Source organism: Myotis nattereri, assembly GCF_964212035.1.
Source record: "Myotis nattereri genome assembly, chromosome: 20".
Classification (NCBI taxonomy): domain Eukaryota; kingdom Metazoa; phylum Chordata; class Mammalia; order Chiroptera; family Vespertilionidae; genus Myotis; species Myotis nattereri.
Genome location: NC_138096.1, coordinates 12,269,960 through 12,293,477, shown reverse-complemented (window position 1 = coordinate 12,293,477; position 23,518 = coordinate 12,269,960). Strand labels below are relative to the sequence as shown.

Below are 23,518 nucleotides of genomic sequence, written 5' to 3'. Positions count from 1 at the left end.
AAACCATCCTTATGCACATTCCAATTCAAACCTAAAGGTCAGAAGAAGCTCAACGCAACAAATCAAAGATGTTCATTTCAGTTCCTTAATATAAAAATTCAAGTTCATGAATATCCATATTCTGAGTGTGTCATGATAGCTTCTCTGGAACCATCCAGCAACCATACACCAAACTTTAATGACCAGCTACTAAAAATCATATATGACGTATGCGGAGATATGTATGGTGAACATATGATGACTGTGTGGTTTCTGAAGTAACTGTTGGACATGTTAGGAGAAGCGCTCGTTGTAAATGCTGAGCCTGTTTGCATGACAAGGCGTGTAACACGTCACACTCCCTCCATGGGGCCCCTCCCTCTGCCGCCCCCACTTCTCTCCTCTGCCCGTTACCTGTCTGCTCCCTCCTGTCACCCTCCCCCCCACCCCCGGAGCCTCCCCTCCGAGTCACACCTTCCTCTCCCCACGCCCACCATCTGGAAGCCAGCATTGCTCTGCTGGCTCTCCATCCACATCTGTCGCGGCACCAGCAGGAACGGGGACAGCTGGGACACTGCCAGTGCCCAGGGCGGCGGATCAGGTAAGTCCTTTCAACTCTGACAGGGGCGAGCCAGAGACAAGGACACCCAGGTTGCGAGAGCCCGGAAAAATCTACACTGACTCAGCCCCTGGTGTGCGAGCACGGGCCAAAGCGGTGCTCCCTACACAAGAGGCACAGGAATGAAGGATTCTAGCGAAGGGTTACTATCCAGGGAACCAGGTAAGGAAATGCACGAACAGTGGGAGCTCAGGACACAGATGACGAATGACCGATTGGACGCACAAGCCCGAGGGCTCGGTGCAACCAAAGACCATCACTTAAGACAGCACACACACAGCACGGGCCTTGCGTGGGAGAAGGATTCAAAACCTGTCTGGGCAGAAGGCATCTGCGCACCTAGAGCTGCCCACACACATGAAACTGTTACATTAAAATAAAGGAGAGAGAAAACAAATAATAGAAAGAAATGAAGGAAGGAAATCTACACGTGCAAGCAAGCATGCCTTGCTGCTAGAAGGTGGGGGAGCCAGGTCCAGCAGTAACTACAGGACATTTACAACATTGTGATTAACGGTCCATCTCCCTCTCCCATGAACTGCCTGTGCGAGGCAGTACGATACACATTCCCTCTTAATCCCCGGGAGGAAGAATTATATTGGATTAATTTTCAACTGAAAAAGTGAGCTTCAGTAAATTAAGTAATTTGCCCAAGTTCACTCAAGCTAATAACTAAAAAATAGAGCTAGGCTTTCTATTCACATCTGTGCTTTTACTCACATAAAGACCCAGGAAATCTATCTAATAAGCCAAGCTAAAATGTATGAAATGTCGACTGGAAGTCAGGTATTGTATTAGGTTCTCTCAAAACCTTGTCTTATTGAATCCAATCAATTCATTGAGTAGATCAGCTCCATTATTTACCCTTGAAATTTAGAGGGGTCCAATTCTTCACGGTCACAGTCAGGTCCATTTAGATTCAACCCGAAGACTTTTACTCCAATGCCACTTTCTGCCATTTGCTGGTGGCAGCACCCACCCCAGCGCTGGGACCACTTGCAGCCTTTACTCCCGCACCTGTACTTAGGGCAGGGCCTACAGATCAAATGACAACCAAGACCTACTGAGGGCAAGACACATGACTCAGCCTCAGAAATACATTGCGTCTCTGTTGTCACCGCTACTCATGAAAGAACTGTCAGCATCAGAAAGAGGCTGTTACCTGTGGAAGCACCTGGAACAGTGCCTGGTGCGTTTCAGCCCTTCCCGTGTTCTTTCTTAGCAGGGGCTCTCGTCCAGGTATTTTTACACAGTGAGCTACTCAGCGAGGCAAACGTTTCCACTTAACAACCAGAAAACAAAAATCTCCTACGTGTGAACAGTTGCCGGTCTTTGCAATCGATACCATTTTCTCTCAGCTTACGGTTTTACCTCCCTCCAGGCCTTGGTCATGTCGGTATGGCCTGAATTCCTCCCCATCCTCTGCATTTCTAAATCCCTCCTATTCTTTGAAACTCAGCTGAGATGCCACCTTCTCCGAGAAGCCTTCCATGATCTCCTGCAGACAGGGATTCTGGTCCTCTGAATTCTCAGCATTTTAGTCATACCTTTCCAATGGTATGGGGCCTTTTTGCTGCCACTTGTATTATATTCATTCATTCAACAAAGATATATGGAGCACATTTTATGTGAGAGGAATGTCCCAAGCTACGAGGGTGTTAAGAGGCCATACAATCAGGGGACTCCTACAATCAGGGGAGACAAACAATTCAACAAGAACTTGCAATAAGTTGAGTTTGGGAGCCTCTGGGAGAGGTTCCTAATTCATCCTCGGAAGGCTGTGAGAGGAGGGGGCACCAAGAAGGACTTTGAAGGATACATTGGAGTGGGCAGAGAAAGACTCCTCCAGGCAGGGGGCAAAGCACAAGGAAGATCCTGAAATAAAAAGATAGCGTGGCCCTAGCTGGTTTGGCTCAGTGGATAGAGCATCGGCCTGCGGGCTAAAGGGTCCCAGGTTTGATTCGGTCAAGTTAACATGCCTGGGTTGTGGGCTCGATCCCCAGTGTGGGGCGTGCAGAAGAAAGCCAATCAATGATTCTCTTTCATCACTGATGTTTCCATCTCTTTCTCCCTCTCCCTTCCTCTCTGAAATCAATAAAAAATATATATTTTTTTAAAAGGAGCATGCAATGCAAGAAAGAAAGGCAAAGGGAGATGAGACTGAAGAGCTGAAGAGGGGAAGGAAAATGGAGAACTTGATGCTGCACTTGAGGATCCTGAATTTTAGCCAAGGGGTTGCAGGGAGACAAAGAATGTTAAAGAGGCAAGAGACTGCCATACTGAGATGTTTATTTTGGAAAACTGTCCTGGCTGTGGTGTGGAGAGCAGTCGGGAAGAGGTGAGACTGGAAGCAAGAGGATCACTCGGGAAGTAGGAATCAACAGAGGGTGAGCGATGGATCCTAGTGGGTTGGAGAGACAGACAATCTAAAATTCCTAGGGGCCTGACCGGCATGGCTCAGTGGTTGAGTGTTGACCTATGAACCAGGAGGTCACAGTTCAATCCCAGGTCAGGACACATGCCCAGGTTGCGGGCTCCATCTCCAGGAGAAGGTATGCAGGAGACAGCCAATCGATCATTGATGTTTCTATCTCTCTCTCCCTCTCCCTTCCTCTCTGAAATCAATAAAAATATATTTTTAAAATAATCCTATATAATAAAAGGCTAATATGCAAATCGTCCCCTCGACCGGGAGTTCAACTGGGAGTTCGACCAGGGGGCGGGGCCGCCAACCACCCGCGGACCTTCCAATCGGGGAAGGCCAGCCGGACCCTACCCGTGCACGAATTCGTGCACAGGCCTCTAGTAATAAAATAAAATTCCTAGGCGCCTGAATCTCTAGAACCCGGTGACATGATGACATGGAGGGTCAGGGAGAGAGAGGAGACAGGGATGACGACAGCAAAATTTCTGAGCTGGCGACTGGATGAATGGTGGCTCCGCTAGGCGAGAAGAGATGGGAAGGAGGCTGGGTTGGGAGCTCCGTGGAGAGCGGAAGATCTAGAACTCAACACCATATGCCTGGGATGAAGCCACTAGAGCTAAAGCCACCTGGATCTGCAGCTCTCTGCTGAGCTCTAGACCCTGCCTCCAGCTTCTTTCTGAACGTGTCACCCTCGTTACCTCAAAAGCGCTTTAAACTCAGAGTGACTGAAAGACACACCTCATCCTTCTCTCAAATCAGGAATATCGACTCAGAGAAAGCAGAGAAAGAGGAAAACCTTTTAAGGGGAATGAGATCTAAAAACTATTCACGAACAACTGCACAAGAAGGTGTGCAGGCAGCATAGCAACGTAATTTCAGAGTTCATGACACTGCCTCACCGAAAGCCACTCCATGGCCTCCCATCACGTTTTGGGTGAAATTTAAAGTCCTCCATGTGGATGTTAAGGGCCTTCATGATTTGGCCCCTCCACACTTCTCCCAACTCAACCCCCACACTCTGTCCCTCACTTCCTGTGCTCCAGCCACCCGGGTCTTCAAATTGATGATTGAGATCAGATGGATTATTCTATTTGCAAAAGTCAGAGAATATAACATTGAGAAACACATGGAAAGTAGAAAATGTTTACAAACTCTGAGTTACAAGAAATTTGCCTCTTTCAAAGAGTTTAAAATTTAAAGTTCATTCAAGAGTTGCAGCCTACAGCCGGGCGACATGGCTCGGTGGTTGAGCGTCAATCTATGAAGCAGGAGGTCACGGTTCGATTCCCAGGCAGGGCACATGCCCGGGTTGTGGGCTCGATTCCCACTGTGGGGCGTGCAGGAGGCAGCCGATCAATGATCCTCTCTCATCATGGATGTTTCTCTCTCTCTCTCTCCCTCTCCCCTCCTCTCTGAAATCAATAAAAATGTATTAAAAAAGAAAAGAGTTGCAGCCTACAAGCCATCGGCGACTCCCCCGCCAACACTCCTGCGATGGGGACAATGGGCCGGACGCTGGATACCTTGGATCCCATGTCCTCGCGCTCCTTTGTCAGCTCGCTCGTCATCAGCTCTTTGTCGGAGGCCCTCTTCTCCTGCTGGGCGGCCAGCTCCTTCCCTAGCCGCTCCGCCTGCCTCTCCAGCTCACTCCTCAGCTGCTCACACTGGATTAGGGCCTGCGGAAGAAGACAGGAAATGGGAGCTGGGAATTTGGAAAAGTAAGGGGGAAATGAGACAGTTAGGCTTTATTTTTATTTAACACGTTAAGCGCCCAGTCAGTCACCAGTGACTGATACTATACTTTCCATCCGGAAGACAAAACAGGCGGGGCGCTTAATGTGTTAAAATACTTAAAGCACACCATAGCCCTCGCCGGGCTGGCTCAGTGGATAGAGCGTCGGCCTGTGGACTGAATGGTTTCAGGTTCGATTCTGGTCAAGGGCACATGCCCAGGTTTCGGGCTCAATCCCCAGTAGAGGGTGTGCAGGAGGCAGATGATCAATGATTCTCTCTCATCATTGATGTTTCTATCTCTTTCTCTCCCTTCCTCTCTTAAATCAATAAAAATATATATTTTTTAAAAAGACACACTATAAAGTCAATTAGACAATTTGTACACTTGCTAATATAACAGTATTCGAGTGTTACATTTATTTCGATTCACATAATTAAGGCTACATTAACTTTTATCAACTAACCAAATTCAGGAAACAGGCCTTGATGAAGGCCACTGATGAGAATCCTGAAGAAAGGGGATCAGAAAAATGAAGTGCTCTAGTACTTTTGATTATATATCATGTTTATACTACAAGAAATATGCAAGTATCCAATTTAACTGATTTTTCATTTGCTCATGGTTAAAGTTATTTGAATATTTTAAATGTTAAACATGAAAATTTTTTAAAAAGATGTTGAGTTTATCATTACATACAAGCATCTGGTTTTTTTTGTTTTGTTTTTTTTTATCATTATACTAGAAGCCCGGTGCATGAAATTCGTGCATGGGTAGGGTCCTTGCCTGGCCGGCCATCAGGGCCTTCCTTCGTTCCCCGCCACCCCCTGGAGGTCAGCGCACATCATAGTGAGCAATCGGTCTTCCGGTCAAACTCCCACAGGGAAATTTGCATATTAGGCTTTTATATAAAGAGATAATAACCAAACTTCTTTAAATATAACTAAGGTCAAATTTGGTTCACTCCCCTTACACCCATAACTACAGTAAAAATTAGATAGTAATCAAAAGTGAAGATAAGGAAAGACCAAAACATCATATTTGTTTTATAAAATGAGAATTGCCATCTTCCATTTCTAGTTATTTAAAAATCCATAACTGTCCATTAATTTAAATTTCCCATTCTGCAATTCCAGAAGTAGAAATTCTATAACTTTCTCTTGGCTATATTCATCTTATGTGTATATATAACACTCAAGAATAAATGATGACTTCAAAATCCCAATTTTTAAAAATTCCAATAAAATTAGGTTGTTTCACATAGAAAATCAGAGTCATCCTAAGGTGTCTTAGTTTTATTCCAGTGGCTCTTGCTTACAATATCACCTAGTCCATCCTCTATTTCCCCTGAAGATAGAGACCCACGTGTCATGTGCCTCACATACTGCGTGGTCATAAATCTCACCGTCACATTTGCTGTGAATGGAGACGAGTGAGCACCAACTGTAAGTTACACATAGCTCTGCTTCCCTCTGGTGAGCGCTACAATAAATACAGACAATAAATATCTAGGACATGTGAGCTTTCAGTCCTCAGCTGGGAAGTATTAAACTACAATTTCTTCCCAACTCTTCTGGAAAGTTCTGTATGCTCAGATGAAGTATGAGGTTAAAATTAAATTGTCTCAGATTAGCTGGTAAGTAACCACAGTTACTAACAAATGACTCTTCCCAGGGAACTAGTCCCAAGTCCAATTCGAATTGAGAATGTTTATAAAAAAAATTTTTAATTAGATTTTAAGAGAAATTTTAAAAGCACATTTTTCTAAAATTTAAGCCCCTGGAACTTGAAATATTATGAATTTGAGACTTTTGTGCTTCAGGCTTACAATTCCTCTTGTGAAAGATATCTTATATGAACCTAATGCAAATGTTCATAACTTCTGCTAATATAATGAAAGAATAAAAGTACTATTGAACAAAAACTGAGGAGCAACATTTTTTAAAAATATTTTTTTATTGATTTCGGAGAGAAAGAGAGAGATGGAAACATCAATGATGAGAATTATTGATCTGCTGCCTCCTGCAAGCCCCCTACTGGGGTTCAAGCCCACAGCCCGGGCCTGTGCCCTGACCAGGAATCGAACCAGTGGCTCTTTGGTTCAGGGGTTGACACTCAACCGCTGAGCCACACCCAGCTGGGTCTGGGTGTCACCATTTTTAAGTGCAGAAACAGTGGAAGGGGGTGCGGACGATCCAAAGATCAGGCCAACACGAGGAGCGAAAGATCCATTCTGGGAAGCCAATCAGCTGAGGGACAGGAGGAGGGAAGGATGCTGACAGTGAGCGGCCTGATGCCAAGAGAGGATGCTCTAAAGCAAGACGACAAGCAAGAAGCTGCGAGCCACCCAAACAAAACCACGGGAGCCTTCGCGTGGGGTTGGCCCTCTGTTCGAGGACTGGCCACCTGTGATGAGACACCAAACCAAAATACTGAGTAAACACTGGTTATTGATGACTCTTGGTGTGCGACCAATGATTCCATATTGCAACACAGCATTGACTTTTCTTTGTTTTAATCGTAGTAGACACGCCGGGTCAAAGTGAAAAAAAATATTAAGGCTTAAAACTATTGGAATTAAGAAATAGGTTTACTCTTTCTCTTACAATGGACATCGCCTACGAGAAAGATTTGGTTCTACTAAGTAAATCTTTACAGCCCTGGCCAGTGTGGCTCAATTGGTTGGGCACTGCCCTGTGCACAGAAAGGTTGCTGGTTCGATTCCCTGTCAGGGCACATGCCTGGGTTGCAGGCACCGTCCCTGGTAGGGGAATGCAGGAGGCAGCTGATCAATGTTCCTCTCCCTCTCCTGACCCCATCTCCTCTCTCTAAAAATCATTTTTTAAAAAATTTAAAATTAATTTAAAAATAATTATGTATACAGCATTTCCATTAAAGCTTTTTTCTTCTAAATCTAGGGTTCCAGCTCCTAGTTTTCGGAATCCCAGGTGATTCGGAACGCCCTGATTATACTCATCTAACCATTCGGTGAAGGCATAACCGAATTCTCAAAGGCCAGGCCAGTGAACAGTCAATCACGATGAACTGATAGGCCATCAGAGGTGACTGCGTTAATGTCGGGCCTGCAGACCCCATTTCTCCAGCAGTGGCCAATGGGGTGCCTTCCCCCTCATCCCCCGCCCCAGCACCCCCTGGAAATGGTGGAAATGGCCGCAGGTCTGAGGAGCTGGGACACTGTGCTTCCCCACCCAGTACCCTCAGTCCTCAGGGACCTTCTCTCCTGGGAAATTCCTTCATCTGTGGTCATTCTTGATATTCCCAGTCCTGGTCTACTAAACCACAGAGCATGCATTACTTATCTCAATGGGGTCAGAACATTTTCTAAAAGAAATGTCTATCTAGTTCACTCCATTTTTATTTATTTATTTTTAAATATATTTTTATTGAGTTCAGAGAGGAAGGGAGAGTGAGAGAGATAGAAACATCAATGATGAGAATCATTTATCAGCTGCCTCCTGCACACCTCACACTGGGGATCGAGCCCACAACCCAGGCATATGCCCTGACGGGAATCGAACCAGGACCTCCTGGTTCACAGGTCGATGCTCAACCACTGAGAAACACTGGCTGGGCAGTTGACTCCATTTTTAAAATAGGAAACCTATTAATATAAAAAAGTCCTTCCCAACTGCCAGGGTCAGGCTCCTAGAAACCCTGTGATAGGATTCATCATTACAGAATTAAAGATCTAATGAAAGATACATTGTTTACACTTATGAATGTAAACTTTAAAACATATGAAAACGTTTTTATTTTTTATGAAATAAAGCCCACAAAATAAAAATGGTTACCAGCGTATTTTAAGCATTTAACCTATGAATGGCATCAATACTGATATTTCATTTATAAACTCTCGCTTACCAGAAACCTACCAACCAGCCTTATCCCTACCTCCCACGTTCAAGATACTTATCACTTGTTTTTGTTTTGTGGAAGATAATGTAAGTATCCAGAAGAATTATTGTCTATGCCTGTGACTGCAATCAAATATTCAACGCTTCTGTGATTTTTTTTTTACTTCAGGTTTCTCATTCTTGCCTTTCTGGTTCTGCCTTAGTCCAGGAAAAAAAAAATAATAGTTTGGATCCTTGAAAAGGAGAAAAAAGCAAAAAGGTTTGGGGGTATTTATTCAACCTACTGCGTTGGTATTTTTGAAAAAAAACCCACAATCTTTCTTGGCAAGGCTATGTCATTTATGTAGGCTTAGGGCAGTGGTTGGCAAACTGCGGCCCCTTGAGTGTGGCTCTTCCACAAAATAACACGTGCAGGCGCGCACGTACAGTGCAATTGAAACTTTGTGGCCACACTCAAGGGGCCAAAGAGCCGCATGTGGCTCGCGAGCCGCGGTTTGCTGACGGCGGGCTTAGGGTAACGTCATGCCGAAGCCGACAGCCGCCCCTCGGAAAGAGGCAGGCTGGTCGCAGCGGGCCGATCACCTTCCGGCCGGTAGCTCTCCCGAGGCAGCACTGAAAAGCCTCTGCTTTTTCACCCTCGTTTAGTCCCAGGTTAATTTTTTTGCCTCTTTTAAGATTATCTCCACTATAATGATTTGCAATTTTCAAAGAAAAACAGAAACATTTACCGAGCACTTACTATGAACCAGGCGCTTTGCTAAACGGCTTCTGTGGGTTAATTTCTTTAACTCCCTCACTAAATGTTAAGCGGTTCTTATCATTCAGTTGAAGAAATTGAAGTTTGGAGCCATTAAGTTAACTTGTTCAAGATCAAAAACCTAGAGAGTGGCAGGTGAAATCTGATCCAAAGTAGTTCTACAATGGAATCTATAGGTGAAAAATTATGCTTTTCTCTTTGATAAATCTGTTGTCTTATAAATTTCTCAGGTGTTTTCACTGCCACTATAACTGTATATACATAATATAAAATTACTTTTTTACTTACTTGCATGCATTATGCAAAGTCGAACACTAGGTGGCACCAAATATCAAGGAACTACCAGAACAAAGTAACATTTCATAGCTCACTAGCAAAGTAGTTGGTTTCAAAATTAAAGTATGTTTGTTGTCTCAGTTTTTATTCCCAGAAAGCAAAACTACTGTGTTTTACCATATCTTAGAGAAAAACCAGTATACTTGCACTGCATTTTGTAAACTGCTTAGAAATCAAACCTTGCATTATTAATAATTCAGCAAAATATGCTATAGAGCCCTGGCTGGTTTGGCTCAGCAGATAGAGCATCGGCCTGCGGACTAAAGGGTCCCAACTTTGATTCCGGGCAAGGGCACATGCCTGGGTTTGCAGGCTCCATCCCCAGTGTGGGGTGTGCAGGAGGCAGCGGATCAATGATGTTTCTCTTTCTCCCTCTCCCTTCCTCTCTGAAATCAATTTAGAAAATACTTTTAAAAATGCATGGCTTGGCCACGAGAGGAGATACACAGGCCGGGACATTCAGGAACACGGCAAAGGCCCTGAGAAGGTCTGCACTGAAGGCTTGTGCAAACCAATGTAAAGAGACTCAGGAGGAGACGAGAGCAACAGAGAGAGGCCCAAGAGTAAACGATCAGGTCCATCAGGGAAAGAAATGGTGTTAGGATAGGACATGAACAGCTTCCAAACCGCAGGGTTGCATCCGATGAGAACTGAGATGGGGTGATGGGTCTGGGGACCCGGAAGTGGGGGGACCCCTGGGCGGGCAGGGCAGCTGCAGGGATGGACTACAGGTGCTGGAATCCCAGCTGAGGGGTGTCCCCTGCCACTCACGCCACCCACAGATCTGTCCTGCATGACGGGAGCAGGTAATCAGCTAAGGGGAAGCTGACCAAGAAAATGCTGCTTCCTGCTGTTTAAACAGGAACAACAGATGTAGGTGGATGAGGAGGGACACAGTGATGCGGGAAAGACGAAAGGTAAAGAAGTGACCACAAGTAGCCCAGGGTCCCTGAAATCCTACCCGCAGGCGCTACCAAGAACTGAGGGAGGAGGTTCGTCTTGGGAAATAAGAAGCCGGATGAGCAAGGAAAAGGGGGAGCAGACACATGAGGAGTGAGAAGGTGCGGAGGAGGCTCGTCAATGGCTGTGCGCTCAGTAAAGTGAGTCGTGGACTGAGAACGGGGGGCTGGGAGCAGGGCTGGGAGAGGAAGGAAGGGACGTTCTGGCTCAAGGATGTGAGGGTTGTTAAGGGACGAGTGACACCGAGGGAGGCCCGTGCTCAATGGCTTTCTTCAGCAACGCCCGGTGGGCTGAAAATGATGCTGCCAAACAGGGTGATTGGCCTTCACTTGCCTGGTGCTGGGAGAGTGGGTAAACTGGGCAGAGGAGAATAAAGGCATTCCAGAGCGTTAGTGAGAACCGGCTGCAGTCCCCTTAGTCGGGATATTTAATGAGCACCTAGGAAGGGCTAAGCACCTTGCAAGATGCTAGGGATTTAAAAGCGAACAGATGGATACATTCCTATTCCTTCCAGAGATGTGAAGCTTAATGAAGCACACAGGCCAATGGGCAATAGTGATTCATTTGGATGAATGATGTAATGAGTGGCTCCCAATTGGGACAATTCTGCCCCCTTTCCCTCCCCCGGGGGACATCTGCAATGTTTAGAGACAGTTCTGGTTGTCAGAACTTGGGGAAGAGGGTGTGGTCCTGGCATCCAGTGGGCAGGGTCAGAGATGCAGCTCAATATCTTAAAATTGCCCGGCCGGCTTGGCTCAGTGGTTGAACATTAACCTAGGAACCAGGAGGTCACGATTCGATTCCCAGTCAGGGCACATGCGCCCGGGTTGCGGGCTCCATCCCCAGTGCGGGGTGTGTGGGCGGCATCTGATCCATGATTCTCTCTCATCATTGATGTTTCTATCTCTTTCTCCCTCTCCCTTCCACTCTAAAATCAATAAAAAAAAAAACATTTTTTAAAAATCTTACAATGCCCTGGCTGGTTTGGCTCAGTGGATAGAGCATCAGCCTGCGGACTGAGGGGTCCCGGGTTCGATTCCGGTCAGGGGCAGGTACCTTGGTTGCGGGCACATCCCCAATGGGGAGTGTGCAGGAGGCAGCTGATCGATGTTTCTCTCTCATCGATGTTTCTAACTCTCTGTCCTTCTCCCTTCCTCTCTGTAAAAAATCAATAAAATATATTTAAAAAAAAAATCTTACAATGTGTAGACACCCTCCAAAACAAAGAATTATGTAGCCCCAAATGTCACCAGTGTCCACGTAGGGAAACCTGCTATAAAGGTACATAGGAGTTACGTCACATCTGGACATGGGAACAGAGGTTTTCTGAAAAATGGAGACGATGTCCAGGGGAGGGAAGGACAATTTGCGTGGCAGGTACGAAGACCCCCACTGGCCAGGACACGGCATCATCATCGGGGAATTACAGCCATCACCACCACCATCACCATCACCTACTGAGAAAATGGTTTGTGCCAGAGTTTCTACAAAACAACCTATATAGCCCTGGCCAGTTTGGCTCAGTGGATAGAGCGTCGGCCTGAGGACCAAAGGGCCCCGGGTTTGATTCCGGTCAAGGGCACGTACCTCAGTTGCAGCCTCCTCTCCAGCCCGGGGCCTGGTCAGCGCTGATACAGGAGGCAACCAATCGATGTGTTTCTCTCACATCGATGTTTCTCTCTGTCCTTCCCTCTCTCTTTCACTCTGTCTAAAAGATGAATGGAAAAATATCCTCGGGTGAGGAAAAAAATAACCTACATATGCATTCTAAAACACAGTTCCATTAACGATCCGATGAGTCGGATAGCATTTCCATTTCCAGATGAGGAAACGCTGAGGCACAGAGAATGAAATAACCTGCCCTGAGGCCCGCGGCTGGCCAACAGCGGGGCTGGACGCGGAGCGAGGTCTGGGAACTCTAGGTGACCATCCCCAGCACCAGGCCCTCCCGCCTGCCCAGGGGACGGCGCTGAGCCTGTGGAGGACGGGGCGTGAGAGGGGAGTCACAAGAAGTGGCGCTGGAGGGTGAAGGGAAGCACGTATGACAGACCTCATGCACAGAGAGGGTGGTGGGAGTCCCTGGAGGACAGTCACATGATCGCATCTGCTAAGAAAGACCGCGTCTGGCTGCAGTGGAACCGGGTGGAGAGGGGACAGGCGTTCATAACGCATCACTCCAGAGATCACAAGAAAGGGGCAGTGAGGAGGGAAGTCCAAGAGCCTCAGACACGAAGATCGGTGTGTCGCGGTTGGCTGGAGTCCGGGGGAAGGGGGGCTGCCATCCAGGCTTCCCGCAGGGCATGTCCCGGACAAAGCTGCCATCCAGGGGCCAGAACACAGCAATTGGGGGCAGTGAACATGAGCTCAGGCCGGGACTGGAAATTCACACTGAAATGGAAAGGGAAGACGACGGGCCTGGGACAGCAGAGAAAATGCGATGCGAGAAGAGGCTGAGCGGCTAAAGGCCGCAATGAGGACGGTGAGGAGGTTTAACGGACGGGGAGCAGGAGGAGGGCCAGGGAGAGCAGGTTCAGAATCGGGGTTCTCATGGACGCTTCGGTTCACGTGGGAGTGACAGAGCAGGGGGCACGGGGGCCAGGAGGCCAAAGTGTGGGGGGCCATGCAGGGACCAGGTGTGCATACGTTACAACACGGATACTGAAACCTTTAAGGTGATGAGAGAAGGTGGAGATGCTGCAGAATGAATAGCCCTGCCCCTCCAAAGTCCACACGTTCACCCCTCCCCTCCAATGTGATGGTGTTAGGAGGTGGGGCCTTTGGGGGGTGATCAGGTCATGAGGGTGGAGCCCTCGTGAATGGACTATAAAAAGGAAGTCCAGCCCGACCAGAGTGGCTCAGTGGTTGAGCACTGACCTATGAACCAGGAGGTCACGATTTGATTCCTGGTCAGCACATGCCCTGGTTGCTGGCTCAGTCCCCACTGGGGGAGTGCAGGAGGCAGCCAATCCAATGGATGATTCTCTCTCATCATTGATGTTTCTGTCTCTCTCTCTCCCTCTCCCTTCCTCTCTAAAGTCAATCAAAATATCTATTTTGAAAAAGGACCAGAGAGCCCTAGCCGGTTTGGCTCAGTGGATAGAGCATCAACTTGGGGACTGAAGGGTCCCAGATTCGATTCCAGTCAAGGGCACATGCCTGGGTTGCAGGCTCGATCCCCAGCAGGGGGCGTGCAGGAGGCAGCCAATCCAATGGATGATTCTCTCTCATCATTGATGTTTCTGTCTCTCTCTCTCCTTCTCCCTTCCTCTCTGAAATCAATAAAAATATATTTTAAAAACTAATAATAAAATAAAAGGGACCAGAGAGAACACCCTCACCCCTCCCACCACGCGAGGATGCAGGGAGCAGATGTCTGTCTATAACCAGGAAGTGGTTCTCAGCAGACACTGAACCTGCCGTGCCTTCATATGGACTTCTCAGCCTCCACAGCTGCGAGAAATAGCGTTTGTTGTGTAAGCACCCAGTCTGCGTGAGTTTTGCTTTAGCCGCCCAGCTGGACAAAGACAGGGGGAAAGGGTCAGATGCTAAAGCTCTTAAAAAGTGTCAAAGATACCAAAACTATTTTAACAGCCCAAGTAATAAAACGGATGCATGTCTTTAAAAAAAAAAAAAAGTGTCAAATAGCATCGACTAGAGAACTGACTTGGATTAAAATTAGGGCGAGGAGACAGCAATGATTTCTATGAGGACTGGGAGCTGAAAGCAGGGGCCAGGGGAAGGCCTGGGGACAGGAGTCAGGAGTGAGGTGAACGCTGATCCCCCACCGTCCCCGGATGAGATGACTGAGAGGCAAAGGGCCTTTGCTGGAGGCTCTGAGGGTCATGATATGACCGAGGGACCACTAGACGTCGGTACAAATGAAGGAACAGGAGGGCTGTGCTGGAGGAAACAGTAAAGTATGTTTGGGAGTTTGGTCAGAGCTGAGCATCCGTTCCGGAAGGCACAGGGGCTCGTAATGAAGAGTGATGGGCCAGTGGTCTGGGAAGAGGTGGGATGAACCTGATAGAGAGACAAGTGGATACGGCGGTGACTGCAGAGCAGCCCAGTCTCTGAGCGAAACGCCGATGCTGCCATAGGCCTGGACCAATGCTACCCCAGACCTCTCCGTGGTGATGGAAACGCTCTGTCTGTATCCGCATTGTCTGATAGTCACCGCAGCTACGTGTGGCCACTGCGTGTAGGGAAATACAGAGCGACTTCAATGGACTGAGGTGTGGCCCCAAACATAGCAATGGCCCAGCAGTAACTCCTATGACTCAAAGCTCCTACGGCACTGCCGGTCACCGTGAGAGCTCTTCCTGTCGTCATCGTTATCTTTGAACATGCCTGATTTAGTATGTACCGTGGATCCAGTCTCATAGCTAAGATGCTATTATATACCCATATGTTATTCTCTGTGGCATATTTGGATGTTCTCAAAATTCCCTGTGGACAGCCCTAGCCGGTTCACCTAAGTGGATAGAGCCTCAGCCTACAGACTGAAGAGTCCTGGGTTTGATTCTGGTCAAGGGCACAGGCCTGGGTTGTGGGCTTGATCCCCAGTAGGGGGTGTGCAGGAGGCAGCCAATCAATGATTCTCTCTCATCATTGATGTTTCTATCTCTCCCTCTCCCTCCCTCTCTGAAATCAATAAAATATATATAATAGAGAAATATGCTAATTAACCAGAAGGCTGTAACGGGTCGACCGCACAGGAGGAGGTTGCGCGTGCAGCGTAACCGGGGCAGGGTGGCAGGGGCCTCCGCGTGCCTGCACTGGGGGAGGGCCTGATCAGCAGCAGTTGTGGCTGCTTCAAGGGCCAGAGAGCGAGGCAGGGCTGGACTGACGACTTAAGGGTGGGCGGTGCTGCGTGATTTCGAATCGCGCGTTGGGCTCCTAGTATATATATAAGAAATTCACTGTGTATAGAAAAAAACACATCTGTCTTTAGTTATACATGAACATGTACTTATGGGTGTCAAGATTTTCACACCATTAAAAATGATCTATATATATAAAAGCCTAAGCGACAGTTCGACCGTTTAACCGGTAGCTATGATGCGCACTGACCACCAGGGGGCAGATGCTCAATGAACAGGCATGGAAACATGAAACAGACTGATGAATCTCAGAGAGAAGGGGGAGGGGGAATGGGGGAGGGGAGGAAGAGATTGACCAAAGATCTTATATGCATACTAGAGCCCCGGTGCAAGGATTTGCGAACTGGTTGGGTCCCTTGGCCCAGCTTACAGGGATCAGGCCGAATCCATGCACTGGGCCTCTGACATCCCCCGAGGGGTCCCAGATTGCGAGAGGGCACAGGCCAGGCCAAGGGACCCCACCAGTGCATGAATCCGTGCACCAGGCCTCTAGTCATCAAATAAAGAGATTGAGCACACGAGTGCCTCTAAACATCCTTGACCACAAGGTACCATGTTCTCTGAACAGCGATAGAAGAGTATCTTCTATCAAATGGAAATTGGTTTAACTTAGCAAAGTCAACATTAACAGATGGGCATTCATGTTGCGTGTTTAGAAAGAAGAGTTCAGCTGTGGAAGAATAAGGGAAGACATACTCAGCGGGGAAAGGGGCCACGATGGCCTGGCCGGCTCTGACCCTGCTAGACTTGCCTTGGTTTTCTCAAGGTTGGCCTCCTCCGTCATCTGCACGGCACGCTTCACCTGCTCGTAGGCGCCCGCCTCCCTCTGCTGCACGTCCGCCAAGCTGCTCCTCGCGGAAACCAGCGCGGACATGAAGTCATCTCTCTCCCTGTCGGCACAAAAAGGACATTCAAAGCAAGAAAGGACCGAACGCGCGTGCATTCCTAGGTCAGGAAGAAACAAGCCTGAAGACGCATCAGAAGAGAGCCGGGCGGGCAGCCCAGCACACAGCGCAGGCAGAGAAGGGCCCTCTGTCCTTGCTGGCGGGGCTGGCAGGGCAGCGGGGAGGCGGGAGCATCGGGCTGGACGGCATCTGCTGGACAAGGGCCACTGTGGAGACGCTGGCACCCTGAGGGATGCAGATGAAGGCCCAGAAAAGGGGAAATTCATTTAAAAAGGAAAAAAGCAACAAGGTAGAGAGGCTGGGGACTGTACTCCAAAGCAGAGGCAAACATGAAGAAGGGACAATTAAGGGAGCTTGCACCGCCAGTTCTCTCATCTACTTGAACAAATATATGTCCTTTCCCTTTTCTTAAAATATATTTGTATTGATTTCAGAGAGGAAGGGAGAGGGGGAGAGAGATAGAAACATCAGTGATGAGAGAGAATCATTGATCGGCTGCCTCCTGCAGGCCCCACACCCAGGCATGTGCCCTGACCGGGAATCGAACCGTGACCTCCCAGATCATAGGCAGAGACGCTCAACCACTGAGCCCCGCCGGCCGGACAATGTCTTTTCCTTTTCATCTGCCTCCCAGGCCTCCTTTTCACTCTCCTCTTCCAATTATATTCTCACCTCCTTATGAACACTTTTCTTCTTTCAATGGGTAAGTAGTGTTGAACCCCTCAAATGCCCTGGTCACCCATATAATACTCACGAGGTAACACAATCTCATCCCAGTGGGTCTCATCATTGCCTCGCCCCTCCCCTCCCCCATCTGCGGCAGTTCTCAGTAATGCTCTAAGCCAAGCTCTTTCTCCGGGAGAGAAGTGAAGGGAATGCCAAGTGCCCTGGCATGAGAAACAGCGTGGATCCATTCTTATGGGTTAAATAAACCCACACAAAAGGATCCAGGACATTTGGAATCAATCCACTGGATTAAAATGGCCAAAGAGAAAGTGAGGTGGGAAACTTTCTATACGCACAGAGTTAAAAAACTGTAAGTTGGAGTGTTGTGTGTCTTGCTAACGAGCTCAAGTTTTAAACTGTGGTTTCAAGTTCAGCTGAAGTCATTGCTTGCAATTTCCTTTTCATTGCCAAGTTCTAAAGGATCAGAAAACAGCCAACTGTGATTTTCTTTTTAATTTAGCAAACTTTGAGTCATGATTTCAAAGATTATAAACTCTGAGTTTGAGCTGCTTTCAGAATGAACCAGTGACTCCATTTAAAAAGATCTCTAACAGATAAAATGATTTAAACTATTTGTGGTATTTGGAAAACGGCCATATTTTAAGATATATGTAATACTGAACTAAGTTACAATTATTAAGTTTCATAAAAGCTCTTTTTGTTTAAAAAAATAATAGATTGATGCAAATACCATAAAATTCATGAGAGCATGGTAACCTTATTTTAGATTTCCTGATGTGTTTAAGTTGAGAAATAAAATTTACTTCAATGTTTTTGTTCTAAAGAAAATGAAAAAAAGTTACTTCTTTTTAGAAACTATAATTAAACACGATGATCATGTGAAAAAGTGGGAGTCAAAGCAAATTATTCTAGTTATGTGATAACTAAACTAAATGCCAGGAAAACTGTATATTTATTTACATTCTTAAATGAGTGCTACCACACACAGGGACTGGCTTCACTGAGAATATGCAATCCGAGGACAGCCTATCCTTCTAGTCCAGCGGTTCTCAACCTTCTGGCCCTTTAAATACAGTTCCTCATGCTGTGACCCAACCATAACATTATTTTCGCTGCTACTTCATAACTGTAATGTTGCAACTGTTATAAATCGTCATGTAAATATCTGACATGCAGGATGGTCTTAGGCGACCCCTGTGAAAGGGTCGTTCGACCGCCAAAGGGGCCGCGACCCACAGGTTGAGAACCGCTGCTCTAGAAGCAGAAAAAGGCCACTCTTCAGGCCAGCAAGTCTCACACCCACTGACAGTCCAGTGACTACTCGCCTGAAACCTGACCTGTTCCTGGCACCATGGCGGCATCAAGGCCCAGGTTCCAAACAGAATTAACGAGAGTCCAGTGTTTGTATGTATCACAACAGGATCAAAACCTAACAGATCAGCGTCTCGTGCTTAATACACTGAACCTCTCTTCAGTACATCCTCTGCTGAGTGGTTTGCCACCCTAGACGCTCAAGGAAATCAACAACAAAAGAACAAATGAATGACTCATGATCTGGCCACAGGAGAGCATGGAGAGGGGACATAAAACTCCCTCCCAGTTCTCCTATTTTATGACCCAAGTTTAACCCTTTGCGGGCGTATTAAATTTGGGCATGGGTGTCGTACTGGTCGGAATTAATTTCCACTGAAAGAGCAGTGACACATAACATGCAAGATTATGAAGGATAAACAAGATTTATTAATTCTTTTTTGGAACTATGTCACTACTAGTAGAATCACTACAAACGTTATCACTTTCTACGTCAGAGTCAGTATTCAAGGTGCCAAAATAAAACTCTTCATCGTGACTTTCAGATGCACAGTACACTTCTTTCGGTAACTTTCTTTTTGCCATTTTGGATTATTATTTTGAAATATCTTAACAAGCGAGAATGCCTAATTACAGTTAAACGTAATTTGTAAAGCTTTATTTGAAATTCTGCGAAGTATCTCTGAAGCTTGTCTATTTCTTCCCTCTCAAAAGGCGACTGACTCGCCACGGTGTTTTGCATGGCGAGTGTGGAACGACCGCGTTTGTTTATATTGAGTTTCGATATCTCCGATTTGTCAGGGCAATGTTTTGGTTCGTGACAAGGTCGCTTAGACACTTAAGAGCTTTCATAGAAATTATGAACTGATACATGAATAGAGTTAAGATTCGTACGGTTCCTTGCTGTGGTGGATGAGAGCAGACATACGACCGGAACGGTAAAAAAGCTTGGGTGGCTGAGAGTAGACAAACGACCGCAAAGGGTTAAAAAGTCATCAGACTATTTAGAACTGTAAGATAAATAACTGAGTTGCTCTGGTTCAAAGAATTTTCAGCCTGGCCAGTATGGCTCAGTGGTTGAGCATCGACCTATGACCCAGGAGGTCAGGGTTCAATTCCCGGTCAGGGCACATGCCCGGGTTGAGGGCCTGATCCTCAGTGTGGGATGTGCAGGAGGCAGCTGATCAATGATTCTTATCATGGACGTTTCTCTCTCTCTCTCCCCCTCTCCCTTCCTCTCTGAAATCAATTTTTTAAAAAAAAGAGGATGTGGGAAGGAGCATGGGGGTCAGTTCTGGGCCCAATTAATGGACAGAGCAAGCCCATGGGCCAAATGTTTGAAATAAGGAGAAGAGAGACTGGGTCTGACATATACATATAGATATATATGAGCTTCATCCTGAACAACGGAGTGCCTAGGAAATGCCTTTAATGCCCAGCTAAGTTAGCCCACAGTCATTGCCAGTTTGGAGCATTATAAAGCATCATTAACAAGTATTATCACTGCTTTTAGAAAGCAAGTCGGGAAGGCTGACTTCAACATTTCCTTGTTCCTCATTTCTGGGAAGCCCCTGCCATGGTCTTTCAAAGCCAAGTTTACAGAGCACTGCCGACGACCCGCCCCCAAATCACGAGCTGGACAAGAGTCCCGGATAGCACAACAGTAATCACTTCTCTCTGAGCAGTGACACTTCTCCAAGGCGCAGGAGCAGCAGTAAGAAATTTAATACTAGCAGCTCCATCTTGATGGAAGAGGTATTTTGATGGTAGAGCAAGAAAAAGAGATTATTGTCGCTCTGACCTACCTTGTGGCATAATGAAAGGCAGCAGCTCAGGAACACCAGGACTTCAAGTCAACGTTTCAAATCAGTCCAGTGTTATCAGCAGCTAAGTACACACTCCAGAAAGTCCCTAAAGCCCTCAAAACACCACAAACACATGGGTAGTCTGGTCTCCTTTTCAAGCGCCCACGTCATTCCTGTGTCATGCACTCACTTCACTACATGCTTAAAAGATCAACCAAGCAGCTTAGAGCTGCTGTCCCTAGACAGTGGCCAGGAGACTCCTGATCGGTCCTGGGTGGGATATGGTTTTGCAAATGTCATGTTCAAGTCATGCAGGAAATACAGCTCCTGGAGAGGTCATGCTTCTTGTTCTGCATAAAGAGAGAACTCCACCCCACCAAGAGCTGGCAACTCTTCAAAGTCAGAATAAACTCAAAATTCTCAAGAAGAAGTGAAAGAAGCTGAACACCAGCTGAGGCCAGGGGATCGGATAGACAAAGATTTTCATTGACAGCACAAGCAGAGGCTTCCACTGGGTCCTGTTATTAAAGTAGAACATGAGCCATGACATGCTGACAAGGCAGAAAACTGAACTGAGAAGGTTGACATTTATTTTAGGAGGCGAAGCGCCGAAATGTAAGAACAGAGACAAGGGACTATATGACCGAGCGAGAAGAGAATCGAATTCCTAAGTGACTGCCAGGCTTGGAATCAATGTAAACATTGTTGCTTCCTTTTAAAATAGTTTTCTCATGATCTTCAAGGACAATGTAAAAGGCAATATAATAGAGGAAAAAACCCACGGGGTTTTTGTTGTTGTTGTTGGTTGGTGGGTTTTGCTATTTAGTGGGTTCCGCCTCTTTTTAATTTTTTTGTGTTAATCTTTACCTGAGGATATTTTTTCCATTGATTTTTAGAGAGTAAAAAGCTAAAGGGAGGGGGAGAGACACAAAGAGAGAAACATCGATGCGAGAGAGCCACTTTGACTGGCTGCCTCCTGCACACCTCACACTGGGGATCGAGCCTACAACCCGGGCATGTGCCCTTGACTGGAATCAAACCTTGAACCCTTCAGTCTGCAGTCTGACGCTCTATCCACTGAGCCAAACCAGCTAGGGCAGCAATTGCTATTCTTTATTTACTTTGCAACTGGGCAATTTGTCCTTTTTGTTAGTTTCAAAGGAAATGATTTATATAATCATACCAATATTTTGTTATATTAGATGAAAATATTCTTTCCAAGTCTTTTCACTTAATTTGTAATATTGTATCAAAAGAAAGTTTTTTTGAATGAAGACAAATGTACCCTTTTTTCCCTTCATGACTTTCATTCTTCATGTCATACTGAGAACTTCAAGTTGCCCAAGACTATAAAGATACTTTCTAAATTTTCTTCTAATACTTCCATGGTCAGAATTATATCTGGAAGGACGTCCAGTCTAATTAGCATATTATGCTTTTATTATTATAGATAATAACGCTCAACTTCCAAGGAATAAAATGTTCACAGGAAAAGTAGTGACAACAGAACAAAAGGAGATGCAGGCAGAGAGCTGCAGGGTTTCAGCCAAGATAGAAATGTGATTGCACAAAAGCTCACTGAAACTTGCCCTTAGTCCGTCCTGGAATATTAATCAATAGTGGGAAGTAGTGGGACCTTCTTCCAATGCACTCAGGACACTTTGCACAACGGGCACGTGATGAAGGCAGGATAATAACTCACTCCACCTAAGCTACAGCAGGCAAATCCAACATAGGGCGGCATTGAAGAATTCCTCTCAAACTCAGCTTTGTCCAGAGTAGTGCTGGATTTGCAATTACAGAGCCATAGACATGAACGGAATTGTAAAACCATCTACTTCAATTTTCTCACTTCAAAATGAGATTGAAACCTAGAGAGAGAAAATGACTTGTCCATGTTACCCACAGTTGGCAGAACTCATTTATTCTGTTTTCAAGAAAGCTCCACGAAGGAATCTTTTCTTCTTATTATTTATTTTAAATATGTTTTTATTGATTTTTGAGAGAGCTAGGAAGGGAGAGGAAGAGAGAAACATCAATGAGAGAGAAACATCAACATCCATCAGCTGCCTCTTGTGTGCATATGCGCATGCACACACACACACACACACACACACACATCCTTCCTGCTGGAGATTGAGCCCTCAACCCAGGCATGTGCCCTGACCGGGAATCGAACCAGCGACCTCTCAGTGAATGGGACATCCAACCACTGAGCCACACCAGCCCGGGCTGAAGGACCCTTTTAAAACCAGGTTGACCTAAAGCTTCGCAGGAACCTCAGGTTAGGGATTTAGCGCGGGATAGAAGAATCGATGCCCCTGGAGAGACAACGCTCGTGTTACTGAAGACTCCGCAGGGGGAGGCACACTTACTTCGTCAGTCGCTCGATGGTCTGCATGTGGACGTGACTATGGGTCTGAGAAAGAACAGCTTCATGCTGAGCACACTTCACACAAAGACCACCGACGCGGCTGGAAACCTGGGCAGCAAGAACAGACTCTTTGTGCTTTAGTCGCCCTTTAAGATCTTCACAATTTTTCTGACATTCGGCTAAGTCTTTCCTAAAAAGAAGGGGAGAAGAATTCAGTAAATGGCTACAGTACTTGCCAAGGCATCAGCAGAGTCATAACTATTACTGTTATTTATGGGTGTGAACCTTTGAGGTGCTTTGCATATGAATTATAACCACAACCCTGGATTCGAGGTGTGCTTATCCTAATTGGCACTCTGAATAAAATGAGACTTGAATATATTAAATAATTAGGCCAAGTTCTTGTAAAATTAGTCTGCGGGTGATATTGACTCTCCTTTCTCAGGATCCCACTCGATTACATTATATGACCCACAGAACAAACGTAAAACTACAAATGCAAATTCTAACTAGTGTCATCTAATAGGGGGGTGGGGTGACTTAACACAACATCCTTGAATTGAGGGAAATACCCCATTTCAAGTGTTAACCTCTTAAACTTGGTGGAGAGTTCCTTACAGAATCACATAAAGGATACGGGTCCTATCACTGCCCATGTTTCTGCACATTGAAAAGTTTTCTAACCACAAAGTTCTACAAAGAGCAGGTGTGAGAGACAGAGGGCTATGGGAGGAAGGTATGTGGAACCTGCCAGGCTTAAGACTTCATAAGTAGCAGGCATTGACTGGAAATAGGCAGCTCACTAAATAAGGGGGGGGGGGGCTAAGAAATCGGGGCCTATTTGTTTTGACCTGATGGGATTATCCTTGGATG

At 46.3% G+C, this 23,518-nt stretch overlaps 1 protein-coding gene across 1 annotated transcript in view; it reads right to left on the bottom strand.

Annotated features, from left to right (window-relative positions):
- SDCCAG8 (SHH signaling and ciliogenesis regulator SDCCAG8) overlaps positions 1–23,518 on the bottom strand; it is a 192,007-nt gene that overhangs the window by 135,610 nt on the left and 32,879 nt on the right. The window contains exons 8-10 of the mRNA XM_081114488.1: positions 22,647–22,835; positions 16,315–16,453; positions 4,547–4,699 (exon numbers count right to left, since the gene is read on the bottom strand). Coding sequence (XP_080970614.1) covers positions 4,547–4,699; positions 16,315–16,453; positions 22,647–22,835 — 481 coding nt within the window. The remainder of the gene's footprint in view (positions 1–4,546; positions 4,700–16,314; positions 16,454–22,646; positions 22,836–23,518) is intronic.